Source organism: Zonotrichia leucophrys, chromosome 1, assembly GCF_028769735.1.
Source record: "Zonotrichia leucophrys gambelii isolate GWCS_2022_RI chromosome 1, RI_Zleu_2.0, whole genome shotgun sequence".
In the NCBI taxonomy this organism is placed as follows: Eukaryota; Metazoa; Chordata; class Aves; order Passeriformes; family Passerellidae; genus Zonotrichia; species Zonotrichia leucophrys.
The window spans coordinates 71,321,723-71,335,683 of NC_088169.1; the positions used below are offsets into that span (position 1 = coordinate 71,321,723).

The 13,961-nt window shown below is 40.6% G+C and overlaps 1 protein-coding gene across 7 annotated transcripts in view; it reads left to right on the forward strand.

Annotated features, from left to right (window-relative positions):
• SPATA13 (spermatogenesis associated 13) overlaps positions 1-13,961 on the forward strand; it is a 145,464-nt gene that overhangs the window by 104,468 nt on the left and 27,035 nt on the right. For 6 of the 7 annotated variants that reach the window (XM_064717156.1, XM_064717187.1, XM_064717174.1 and 3 more), the window contains exon 3: positions 11,102-11,464. The exons of the other annotated variant lie outside the window; for it this stretch is intronic. In XM_064717156.1, coding sequence (XP_064573226.1) covers positions 11,102-11,464 — 363 coding nt within the window. The remainder of the gene's footprint in view (positions 1-11,101; positions 11,465-13,961) is intronic. 7 annotated transcript variants of the gene reach the window in all.

Here is a 13,961-nt window from a genome sequence, read left to right on the forward strand (position 1 = left end):
TCACTCTGCTGTGACACTGCCTGGAGCCCCTGTGCTTTGTAAAAACAGGTGTGGCATAGCTGCATCCAGGCAGAACTCTCTTCTAATGGAAAAAGCCAAAATTTTTGGAGGTGGTAGGTGTGGGTTGGAAGCAGGAGCTGTGCAGGAGAGAGTCTACTTTTATCTTGCTATACAAGGGGCATAAAGTCTGTTATTTCTTTTTTCCATGCCTGTTTCTCATCTCATACACAACCCTGAAGCTGTGGCACTCAGAGTGACTGCCAGACACGTAGAGTGGTATTGTTTTTTCCTACCATTTCTTTGGAGGATTCAATTTCCTGCTTTACAGCATGCTTCCCTCAGCATGGAACTAGCTTGGCACCAAAGATATTTATGCCAGGTTATTTTTTAATTGGAATTTATTCAGCCTGTAGGCACTTTTATGAATGCCACATACTCACACAATGAGGTCACTGGGGTTTGAACTTTTGACTACAATTCATTTTTACCTTACACCTCCGCATTGCAGAGCTGTGCCTGCCCAGCAAGTTGTTCTGTGATGGCTGAGTGCTTAGTTTACTCTCAACAATCATTTGAGATGTGGTGTGGAGCGATGGACATCACACATTTTCAATTTTTTGTCTGAATCTTAAATACACTGTGTTGATGGACACCTCTGCACTGTTTCCATGTTTCATGGATCTGCCTTTCTGTCCAGATTTCATGTATAAGCCAGTATGTATTCCAGTACAGCCACTAAAGCTTGAAGACATATTTTGATATAAAGCTTAGAAGGTCCTAACCAGTCAGGCTCAAATAAGTTCTCTTTTCGGGACTGGCTGCTGTAGCTGGAAGCAAGTATAGTTTATTTCCTTACTCACTGATCTGATAGATTAGTCAGCAAAAGAAATCTGTGGTAATTTGGACCATCTCTATATTTTCCCAAATATGGAAACTAAATATTTCTACCTTATGTTTCCCCACTACTGTAAAGCTGATTTTGCAGTATTCCTGCAAGGGCACCTATTTGTTCATCAGAATTGATATTTTGCATTGGTTTTTTTTCCTTACGTGATTGAGTCTTGCGATCCTGTCACTTCTCTTTGTTGGTTTCACTAAAATGCAGGATTTGGACTGAAGCAGGGGAAATTTATTGGTTTTTGGTCCTGACAGAGGTTGTTTCCCAGGGAAGAGCTAATTAAGTGCAGCATGGATCCGTGCCTCAGCACTTCTGAGGCTACAGAGGTGTGAGTCACCAAAGCTCACCTGTGACATCCCATGCTTTGCCACCGTCTGCTTCATGCTACTGTCATTTATATTCAATATGTTGCTTTTAAATGGCATGAGGAGATGATTAAATACAAGCTTGTACTTGTGTGGAGTGTTTCACATAGTCTTTGCTTTCATGAAGGAAGAGCCCCATGTCACTGGAGTAATGAAAACTTAGTCTGTTTCAGACTGGCATGTGTCAGCCACTAAAGCTGCCTGAACAAAATACTGTTCTGAATTTGTTACAAAAAAGTAAGAGTCAAGTTACTTGACATTTCACCTAGTCTTTCACAAACTCTTAGATCATGTGGTATTTAGGTTGCCTTGCTGGCATCTGGCTTCACAGTACACCAGACTTTTTATTACTTGAGTACCTTATCTGCATGATAAATTACAGTGAAGAGGTAACTCTGCTGTAATTACGATTGAGTCACAGTTTATTTGCAGACAATATTTTACATGTTCTAAGACCTGTCTGTCAACTCATTTATGTTCATGCCATATAAAAGTCACTGGTCCCAGCTAGTCCACATCATAAAGTGCCCAGTGCTCAGCTGTTGGCGGAGTTGAGCTGGTGTGTCCTGGACAGGTCTCTGGACTCTGAATATTGAGCACACAGGGTTTAACTTGGAGGATAGCTTGTAAAGATGAACAGGAAGAAGGCCTTTAGGGGTGGGGACTCAGATATGTTCTCACTGTTTGTCTTCACTATTTCTAGCTTCAAAAAGTGTCCTCACAGTGAAGGACCAAAGGGTGGTAGCTGGATGTGGTCGTGTTCAATGCCTGCAAGGAGCAAGCAGCAGCCAGGATCTGAGGGTGATCATCTGTAGTACATGCCTCAAGTTCCTGAGTGCTGTGGGGCTGGGCATGAGCACACCTGCTGGCTGCTAGCTGCTTTCAGCTCTCTGAACTCTTCTTTTTGGATTTATTCACCTCTGGTTCATCCATGTGCAATTTAGAGTGTAGCTTAATCAACCTAATGTGTATAACTGTAAATATGATAAACTGTGAGGGATAATTAGGTGAAGTAGTGGGAGAAATTTCTTAAAGTGGGTTTACTCCTAAGGGGCTCGTAATTTGGAGTGAGGGCTCACCACTCCAATGGCACTCTGGTCTCACTGGCTGCAGCGCCTGGGGACAGAGCAGCAGAACCCCGACACAGGGTCTGAACAGCTTCTTGCAGAAAACTGAGGTTTCAGTTAGACCAGACAACACTGGATTTGTACTAAACTCTGAGCTGCTCTGCGCAAGTCAGGGTGCATTCACACAATGTCCCCACAGTCACTCAGTGAGTGACTTCCAGATGCTTTTGCCCTGAGCTAGACTAGAAACCACTGCTCATCACTACAAACCTAGATTGCAGAATCCATTGCTGCAGTAATGCAGCAGGGAGCCCTCAAATGACAGGAATATCTTCCTATAGCAGCAAAAACTCTTTCAACTCCCAGCAGCAGAGCTGTCATCTCTTGGGTGCAGCCCATAATCATTTGTTGCTGTATCCGCTACTAGGAAAAAGAAAAAGCAGTAGTGACAATGATCTGAAATCTGGATTGGCCTGAATTTTAGACCAAGTAACTCTCCAGTTCTTAATAAAATTAGCCATTTCTGAAATCTGTAGGATAATATAGGAGTTACTGTCATTCTCTCAGAAATGGTTTGGATGGTGACAGGGAGAGCTCAGGGGCACTTCACTGCAGTTAGCCTGGGGCAAGCTGCACCCTTTCTTTATTGCATTTGTGCATCTTTGCCTTTCCAGAGCGTCCCATATTTGACTCTGCTGTAGCTGTCCAATGGCACCTCAGTAATACCCAGGTGTTGCTCACTCTGGGATCAGGAGTAATACCCAGAAAGTAGAGCAGCACTGTGCCCATGTGATTTGGTTTCTTACATCAAACACGGTGTTGAGTTATTGGCACTGAGAATCCATCTCAATGCTAGGTGGGTGAGATTTCCAAAGTGAGCAGAGGCAGCTGCAGAATCTCCCCCGAGCCACCTGCATTTTCCCTTTGTGATGTCTGGAGGCTGCCATGGTGCTGGTGCCAGGATGCTGTGGCAGGCTGGGAGAGCCCAGCAGCCTTGCCCCCACCCCAATCTCTGGGAAGTAATAGTTGGCAGAGCTGCCCAAGGCAGCTCCTCCCCTCCCAGGCTGGGGTTTGTGTCTGCTACTGGGACTTGCTGAGGGCAGGGCTTGGGCAGGGACAATGAAGCTTTGCTCTGAAAGGGTGGAGAGAGTGAGGAACCAGAGGACCTCATTTTGGAGAGACTCTGAAGAGAGGCAGAGGCTTATGGCTTTTTAAGTTTTGCTTTGTTAACATGAAGTTCTGCTTCCAACCTGTGGTTATCATCTGGCTTTTGAGATCTGCCAGTGGGTATTACAAAGATAGCCTGAAAGAAGAAAAAAAGTCCCTCATTTTGCCAAATAAAGGGATGTTTTTTAAACCTGTTACTTGTTCTGGGGTCTTCTGAGTCAATTCAGAAAATACTAGGGATTTATTTAGGATTTATTAATATCTATGCGTCTAAAAGAAGCAGAGAATATGAATACCCCTTCACTATACATCACAAGTTTGCAGTTCCAGTTCAGATACTGAAGGAAAGAATGGACAGTATGAGAGCATCATTCACCATCCTCAAGTATTGAGTCACCAAAAAACTAGAGGAAACAGTTTTCTGGTTTTAGCACATTTGCATTTTTATATGACTGATAAGACTATTTCTGCAAAGGAAGTACATTTCCCTGCAAACTCCTCCCCTGTGCCATTTGGAACTATGTTAGCTGATTTGGATTTGGAAATGAATTAGAGGAGAGGATGAAGGAAATCCTTGAGGCTGAGGAACAGATTTGAGAATCATGAGATCCTTGTCATTGTCATTGTCATATTGTCATTTCCAGTCCTGCCCTATGCTTCTACATGACTTAAGTGCTTTGTATCTGTTCCTTATCTGTGAAATGTGGACATTACCAAGGTGAACTTGCTAATCTTGGTGAAGCATATTGCTGAGAGGGAAAGCTTTATGCTTTATCATTGATTGTGATAAGCAGGCTTTCAAGGATCAGGTTAAATGAAGCAAACCTGCATTAAAAGGCCTTAGAAAATAGATGGCTAAATTTTCTTTGTATCTATATAGCCTGATCTCTTAATGTGGTTTTATAGGTGTATTTGTTAGTTAGAATACCACAATTGCTTTGGTGTTCACAGATCCCAAGTGGAAAATTATATAAATTTTTTTCCCAATTTTTAAAACTTCTAAAATGAGTGTTTCACCACAGCAGTTTGTGTTGCTAATGGGGGTTGCTTTTGCTATGTCACAGGGCACAGTAATATTGTTTTTCCTTACTAAAATGCATAGTATTTCCTGCATTTATTCTGTGAGCTTATACTGGTGTAGTACAGTGGTATTCCTTTAGGGAGTCCCCCTCAGAAGCAGCGCTTTGCAAATTTTTCAGCTGTGGCTCCACACAATTTTTGTTTGAGGGGAGGAGGGGGAAAAGAAAAGGGAGGTTATCGTCCAAGCAGCTAAAACTTATGTAGATGTTGGCCATGGTTGTATTGCATTGATTGCCTCTGCTTTGCTTGTGTATATAAGTGTAATTTAAGCAGGTTTTTTTTGCAGTTGTTTTACAGATTGTGTTTTGTTGTCTTGCAGACCACTGGTCGAATTGCCCTTGATGTTCCAGGGATAGATAATCAATGCATTTATGTGGGGTCTTCTCAAAGGCTAATTAAAAAGAAAAGACATTAGTGGCAGAGGAGGCAGAGGGATGTAAAGAAAAAGAATATAGTGCAGTTTCCATTTAATTACAAAGGAATAGATGGAAATTTTATTGAATTGGACTGGTTTAATAATTCTTGTTTGTTTGTGATTGAACATGTAATTACTGAAAGTGTGCTTTCTTCTGCAGTAAAAGCAGTCAATTCCATGGTAGCTCTTGCTGTGGTATCGCTGTTTGAAATTGTCTCTGTTGGATCAATAGGGGATCACTGGGCTCTCTTGAAACTTGAGAATCTTTTTATAAAACCTAGAAAGAAAGCAATGAATAAATTTTCTCTGGGATACTTTATTTATCCAGAGTCTCATAATCTGTGTCTGTCGCAACAGTTTGCAGAAAAACTAAAGTATTGATCGTGTCCATGAAACATAAAACAAGCTTTTAACCTCATTTGGTATTAGTGATAAATGAACTTCAACTAATGCTCTCACAACTGCCATTTATCAGCAAGAAAAAGTGCAGTGGTTTCTTTTAATCATGTACCTAGGTGGAGACATGTCCAGACTTTCACTCTGTTAGGTCAAGGTGGTGAAGTAATTTATATCTACTAGGTCACAATCCCTCGGCCCTTTTTGTGTTTGGTGGCTTGTATAAACTGAAAAGCCACTTCTAATATTACTGTTGAGTTCCTAAGATTTGGCAGTTACTGTCTTATACAGAAATAATAGCTGTTTAATAGTCACCAATTAAAATATCTTATATAGCTGTCATTGCTAGTGAAAGAAATTTGTACATTTTTATATAGATCCCTAAATATATGCAGAAATGTATCTTCTTGCTCAAAATAAAAAGATATCTACATGACTTAGCACAAGTATTGTGATAGTTTCAAGCCTTGTCATTTGCAGAAGAGCACGACTGATTACCCATCAAAACTTTTCACTGAGAAGATGTAGTAATTATGTTCTGAAACTTCTCAGCCTACTCAGGTTTTCCTCATAACTTATTCTCGGTCAGAATCATCATCCATTTAATTTATCACACCTTTCAATAAATTGCATTTGGAAATTAATGTGCGTTTTTGTAAAGACACTATTAGATTTTGATTTTCTGTTTTCTCTAGGTTAGAAAAAGGCAGTAGTAGTTAGCAAAATTACATTTCAGCCAGGCAGCTCAAATATACAGAGATAACAGAAGAAGTATTGCAATTTATTGCGTAGCTAATGAAAACAAACAAACCCTCCCCCCCCCAAAAAAAAAACAAAAGAAAAAAGAAAAAAGAAAAAATGCAGAAGCATAGTCAGGATGCTTTTTTTCCTGGGGAAGAGGAATGCTGGGGGTCTTTGTCCAAGATGTACCTACTTGTGACTTCCCAGAAGATTATCAGGTAGGGAAAACTTTTCAGGAGAAAAGTGTCCCCTTACACCTTTGAAGTTGTCTGTATGTACATGTTATGGAACATCGTTGCATTCGGAACTGAAAGGTTAAATTTTGAAAATCTGAATAGGTAACAGTAGGGGTTGAAATGCAGATTAATGGTCAAGGACTCTCAGCAATGTACACGTCATCAAGACCTTTATAAAGTGGGGATTTTAATTAGGGAGTTTATTGGCTAAACACATTGAGCAAAAAAAAACCCAAAAAAATCAGAGCTTGTTTTTCCTTTGCTATCATGGTGTCAGCCCTCAGAAGTGTCCCAGCAGCGGGAGGCTGACCAGCAGCATTTTCTGTTGGGTCAGACTTGTAGTTTGGGCTTTCTCTGCGGCAGAGAATGGGGTCAGGTATAGAGGATGAAGGGTTATTCATGGTTGGTGTAACTGCACCAGCAGAAGTCCTGCCATGCAGTTTCAAGTACTGGCAATTTCTTTGCCATATCACTGATAAAAGTTGCATCCGCATAAGCAACATTTTATCAGTACTGTGCAATTCAGGTCTTGTGCTCCTTGGGCAGCACTTCCTCTGAAATCAGTTCTGAGTGCTGAATATATCAAAAGTACACAGTGGCCTGAGTAATAGCTGGAGAACCGGGCTCTAAAGACTAAGCTAAGATTTCAGTGATTAAACACCTGATGCTGATGTTGCTTACCTTGGCTATTAATGAGTACAGGGAATGCCAATAGCAGTCATGTGCCATTAAATGGAACAGGGTTGTACCAGGGCCAAGTTGAGCTGAGTGAGATCATTATTGAGTCCTTGAAGTTGCTGTAGCTGGATTGGGAAATCAGTCTGGGCCCAGGCATGGGAGGGGTTTGGTCTGGCTGGGCACAGACTCTGTGGTGTCATTGTTTACCTGGGAGCAGCCTGGGAGAGCTCCCACTGCAGCCTGCCGGGCGTGGTCAGGGGGTCCTGGGGAACACAGCCTTAACAGCACACCTGAATGTGGCACCTGGAGTTGAGCCCAACTAAAAATAGCTGTCAAATGAAGTGAGGGGCAGCTATCAAAGACAGCTGGAAAAAACCTCGTGGTGAAGCTGCACATTTCTGGAGCAGGAGGTGGGGACCAAGCAGGGCTGTCCACAGCACTAGGGAGCATAGTTGTAGCTCCATCTAAACCTACCTGCAATCCAGTTGACACCTGGTTCTTGCCTGTAGTGCTGCCTGGCTGGTCACTCAGTAGGCTTGGCTGATGCTCTTGTTTAGGGGCTCAGCTTGATTCCTGGAACATAAAAGATCCTGCACTGCTGGAGATGTCATGACAGGCATCCCTTTGTCCCCAGGGTCTGCTTCTGGATGGCCCAAGCCTCCCATAGGTGCTGTGTCATACTTGCATGATGCATGGCACGTGGAGATGTCTTAGATTCCTTTGGACGTTTGAAATAGCCCTGGGTGTTTATGTTCAGGCAACAAAATTTCATTCTAGATTTCTCCTGGCTATGATGACAGCTTTATTATCTAGTTAATGTACAGACAGCTCCATTGCAGAATTGAAATTAAAATACAGGAATCTGCAGCTAAGAGTGACATATTGAAAGGGATCAATAGCAAATATAAGTGTAACCTGGATTGAAGTAGATATTAATTTTAAATGGTTGTATTTGTAGATACAGTGCTGTCAGGAATAAGGAAAGCAGTTGAAATACAATGATTTAACTAGTTTGCTGTTGTAGGAGTTTAGTTATCCAGATAAAATTAATTCATTTGCATCAGCACAAACAAGCAGAGCTGTTTGCATTTGCACTCTCAGAAGAAACCTAACTGAGGATACAGCCTGAAAGGCAAGATAAATAATCTTGATTTCTAGTATTGGTGTTGCTAGCAGGTATGAATTTCAGAAAATCCAATGTGGATTAATCTTAGACCTTAACTTCTCAGAAATCTCAAAATGCCTTGAAATTTTTGACCAGCACTTAAAATGCATGAGCCGGTGCATGAGATTTTGATTTTCATCCTATATGAAGTGCCATGTGTATCTCTGGACATCTGTAGATGTTCCCAGTAATGATTGCACAACATCAACCTGCTTTCCCTTATAAAAGATTCATTAGGAGAAGGTGATTTGAGGTCAGCAGTGGTGCACCATATAAAGCCAGTCACAGGTGGAGTACAATTGTTTTCTCAGAATTTTTAATTTGATGTCAAGAATCACACTTATGCTTAAGTTACTGCAGTACTGGAGCCTGTGAGTTGTGTACTGGATATTTTTATTCCTGCTAGTGAGTGGTCACTTGATAAGGTCCTGCTTGAGCGGGCCACTTAGAGGAATGTGAGATTATTGGTCTGGTTTCCCCTGTTTTTTGTAGTGACAGGGTTATGCTTTCTCTTTTAGTATTTTACAGTGCAGTTTATAGATCTAAGACTAAAAACACACATCCTTCAGCATTGTTTGTTGTACAGCAGAGATTAATGTGGCTGTCATTTGGATCACTACTTAAGGTGGAGTCCTGCAGAATGCAAGCAGTCTTCTGCAAATGTTATTGCTCAAGATAAGGGTGTAAGCAGCAGATTATGAGATGACGTGTGACGTGTCCTTCCTCAGTCTAAAAGTACAGGATCATGGCATGAACTTTGCCTGACTGGTTATGCAGAGAGAGAGTGTGCTCACATTTGTAGCTCTTATGGACGAGACTTTGCGAAACAAAAACAGAAAATGACTCTCATGAGCTCCTTTCTCAGTCACTGCATATGTGGAGACCCTTTACCTGTGTCTGATTCTGAGGTAAGAACCTTATTTAACCTGTGACTTTGCTGCTCAGTCTTGGAAGGGCTGTGCTTAAGGGACAGCTTTGCTGAAGCTGTGTTAATGCACCAGCCGGGGAGTGACTCTCTGCTTCATTAAATGTACTGTTAAAACTGATCCTGAACACAAATCTGTAGAGAACCTGAAGTTCTTGCTTGAATGACAGGTATAGAAACAAATTTTTTTTAAAGTACTCTATTTAGAATAAATGTCATGCTGTAAGTGAAATAATTGAATGTAGAACAATATACTTGGGAATATTTGAAAAGTACCATTTTCATAATTGCAGTAATCATGTTAAAATATTGACTGTTTAGTAACTCTGCTTACTGGCTGAAGTGCTTTCATACCATGGAATTAATCTTAAACCTGTCTTTCAAACAAAAAGCAACATCTGCCCACTGTATCACGAGACTTAAAAAGTGTCATTAGATTGGTAGTGGCCTGGCTGAAAATGACAGGTAGACAAAAAGGTGCCAGAAGATAAATCATCTGGCACAGACATCATTGCAAAAGGCTTCTTCTGGGCTGCATGTTTGCTTTGGTTATTCAGTATCTGAATGCCTTCATCTGATCTGGAACAGATGAACAAAATATAGTTAGAGAGAGACAAAATTATGCTTTTCTCTTTTGGAATACTTACTAGCTTTCTCTCTTTTCTGTTTTTATGAAGGAGCTGGGAAAAGCCAAGAAACACCAAGAAATCAGAAATTTGAGGGAAAAGTGAACATAAATTTTTGTCTGCAGATTTTTTTCTGAAAATTTGCAAGGGTTTTGCTAGAAAAAATTACAACAGTATTACTTAAAATGCTTAAAAATGCTCCCTCTACCAAGTGTTTTGCTGAGGTTATTTTATTTCCAAACTCATAATACCACTGCAGTTGTGATACTTGCAGACATTAACCTCTGTGAGCCAGGTGCGCTCTTAAATAGGAAAAACATGGTCATTTTCCAAGCCTCCTATCTAAGCCCATAGTTTTTTTCCTGTGTTTGTGCTATAATATATCTCTTGATATGATCAGCATGGCTTGAAACTCCCAGAGCATATGGGAAATGAGCTTCTCTCTTCCAAACTGGACGAGCTTGCTCACATAATTCACTCCTGGCTGCAGAATCTCTAGATCTGACCAAGTGGCATTGTGGGAGTGAGTGGTAGGAGGGAGTGTGACCGCCCAGTCTGGTATCAGATTACAGTTACATGGATCTGCAAGCGGTCAAAATGCAGCCTTGCTGTTTGTTTTCATCACTGAACAGAGGTGGAGCAGAGAAATACATAGGATGGGTTGGCTTGGAAGGGAACTTAAAGATCACCCAGTTCAAGCTCACCAGCCATGGACAGGGACACCTTTCACTAGACCAGGTCGCCCAGAGCCCCATCCAGCCTGGCCTTGGACAATACCAGGGTTGAAGCATGCACAGCTTCCCTGGGCACCCTGTTCTGGTGCCTCACCACCTCATGGTCAAGAATGTCTTCATAATATATAATCTAAACCCACCTTCTTTCAGTTTAAAATTGTTGCCCCTTGTCCTGTTGCTACAAGCCTTAGTAAAAAGTCCAATACCACAGCTGAGTTATATTTACTGGTGTTACCTGTGATATCCAACTTGTGCGTAGAAAAAAGTTCTGTGAGCGCAGAGCTGTCTTTCTAAGAAACTATTCCATGAGTTCAGTGTCTGTGATAGGACCTATCTGTACTGCTGAGGTAACAGGTTAGTTTTTAGTGTTATTAGTCTGGTTTGCCAAAGAGGTACTGATTGTTGGGTGCTTACCTTACTCAGCACAAGCATCATGATGTCTCTGCTTTGCAAAGTTATCTCTTCCTGAATTGTCAATTGCATTTATTATATTTGTGGTAACTCCTTCTGTTTTAGACACGTTAAGTTGATCTGACATATGACAAACTCACAAATTATTAACTGTCAGAAAATTCTGTGGCTTATTTGACTTGTTCACATTTAAAAAGGTTGTTTCTGATGACCACTGGAAGAGGTCCACATCCCAGGAGGAAGAAAAGGCAGACTCACAAAAAGTCACACCAAGGAAATGGGGTTCTGGAAAAAGATCCCGGCCCAGACCTCTCTCAGACTATGGCCAAATGGCGATCCGAAGTTTGTCTATACCAGAAGATGCAGTTGCAGTGGAGTCTCAGAACACAGACTGCACAGATGGAGAATATCAGCCGGGACTGGCATCCCTTGGGTCTGGGATCCAAAGCAATACTGTAGGCTACCACAGAGGGAGGAAGAGAAGACCCATCTCCGTAATAGGTGGGGTCAATTTCTATGGAGACGATCAAGCAGAAGAGAGAGAAAATCTGCTGACACAAGTAAGATAAACAGATGTGCTCTGCAAACTGCAAAAGACCCTTTCACTTCCTTGTCTCTGTCTTCAGCCTAGAAAATAGAATGGATGCTTCCTTCTCTTCCTTCCCTTTTGTCAAGCTGACATCGTGTACTTAGAATACTGTTTTCCTGGTCACTAATTACTTTGTCTTCTTGCTAAAAATACAGCATGGAACAAACCTGATACTGACTTTGGGATAATATTTTCTGTATTTTAAATTAATCTGATTTCTTTCTTGGCATGGTCATTATGTCTTATGTTGGTCTATACGGGCTTATTTTTGTGTAAAACAGATGTGTGTTTAGTCTCCTTATAGAGGGCCTGAGGAACAGAATAGTGCAATCAAAGAGAATGATAACACATTATTTATTGGTCATTTCAAATTATCCAAAAGCAGGCCTGTTCAAAAACTGTGGCTTTATAAGTGGTGTTTAAAATCTTGGTTGATTTGATCTAAATTCATTTGATCTACTAAACTGATCAGATGAAACAAAGGTAGAAAACCTATTAGCAAGCAGTGTATACTTGAACAGTACCTATATTTGCCATCTCTGTTGGTTTAAGTAAAAGAGTGAGAAATTAAAAACTTCTGAAGGGTAAAAAATTGCTCCTTTCTCCCTGGAGGTAGTGCTGAGCAAGTACAATGTGTAGAGGAACTTACTGTTGTGTTGGTGGTCGTGGCCCCATCTTGCATTTGGTTGCAGAGCTTCAGCTTTTGTAAGACTCCACTCATCAGGTATTTTCTGCTTTCCCTGGAAGCTGGAGGACTTCTGCCTAAAGCAATTGTCAAGCTGATAAAGCAACAGAAAAAAGAATTAGTATTTGCATCCTCAAAAAAATTGATTCTGGTGGTTATTAATGAAATTTGAGTCCTGTTAGTCTTTCTCAAGCCGCTTCATCTACTGCTGGGAAGTTTACTGATAGTAAAGTGCTGGAACAATGTCAGGATTTTCAGTTTCCTGTGAAAAACATTTTGTAACATGAACACTGTTATTGTGTATTACATACTTTTTCTTTATAAGTCCCTGATGAAAAAATGCATCTTAAAGCAAAACTCCAGCTGAAGCCAGTGAACCTTTTACCCAGGCAAAGGCCTGTGTTTCAAATCATATGTAATTAAGATATTTTAAAATTAATTCTATTTCTTAATTTGTAAGGTTAAAAAAAGAGGAAAATTATTATTGTTAATTCTATGCCATCTTACTCAAGAATAATAGATGGATTTCAAGAGATAGTAAGTATGGGCAACTTGCTGTACTGTGTAAGGGATTAAATACTCTCCAGGCCCTTCATGTAGTGCTGACACCGGAGTGATCTCTTTTGAAACCTTGTTCACATCAGTTTAGTAGTGAAGGAATGTGCATCCAGGCAGCTTTTTGAGTTGACTCTTTCCATGCTCCAGTGCTGCCATAACAGCTTGGCTGGGGTTAAGTTGGCCCATTGCTGGATCACTGTGGTCAAGACCAAAATGATGAAGCATTCCTAACGTTATTAAACCAAATTATGGCCTTCCCAGGCCAATTTCCCAGGGCTGCCACACATCCATGTCTGTCCAGGGAAAGGATTTGGACTGAAGCCTTAAAAGAAAATTTTAATTGCCCAGAAATAAATAGCTTTTTTTTACTTACTCAGCCAGTTATTTGCATACCGTAGTTGCCATGACTTTTATTAGCTATTTGATACAACAAATCAAACTTTCTGTGGTGAAGGATCCTGGTATACTGATAAAGCACTTAGGAAATGGGGTTTAAAGATGAGGTTGTAGATGAATCATATTCCATACACATTGAGGTTTTTGGCAGTCATAACAAAAAGGTAAACTTTTAGCTGGAATGTGAAAAAGGACTCAACAAACAGGCATATATGCCCTAGAAGTATTTTATGTGGGGCTGTCAAAGACTGCTCTTCACACTGGTGATTTTTTTTTAAAGCTTTGAAAACCCTTGGGAATATTTGAGAAGCACAAAGCGAATTCCTCTTCACTGTATTTTGTTCTGGTCTGACAGCTTAGGTGTGAGAAAACATTTTCAAACAATACTGTCATGGGTTTCGTAACAGAGTGTCAAGAGATAGTTCATTAAAAACCATCCCAGATGTTTCAGATTACCTGATAGAAGAACAGTAACAACTGAACAATAAGAGAAGATCTAGAGCTGAGTTTCTCTGAAGTTCATGTGCTGAAGCCTGGTTGTTTATTATGTTGAATGCTTATGCAAGATCATTCAGCCTGGCTAATGTGGCATTGTTCAGGGACAGCATAAAATCAGACTCAATTTGCAAATAAAACAGGGGCAGGTTTTCCAATCGTAATTTAAGAAATGAATGATTTATCCAAAGAAAATGGCTTTGAGATAATGTTAATAATAAACTTAGTATTACCTCTTTCTTACGAGGCTTCTGGGAACTCAAAACAGAGCATCATTTGGACAATTATTATTGTCTTGTTTATTTTACTGACAAGCAATACATTTTACTTATGA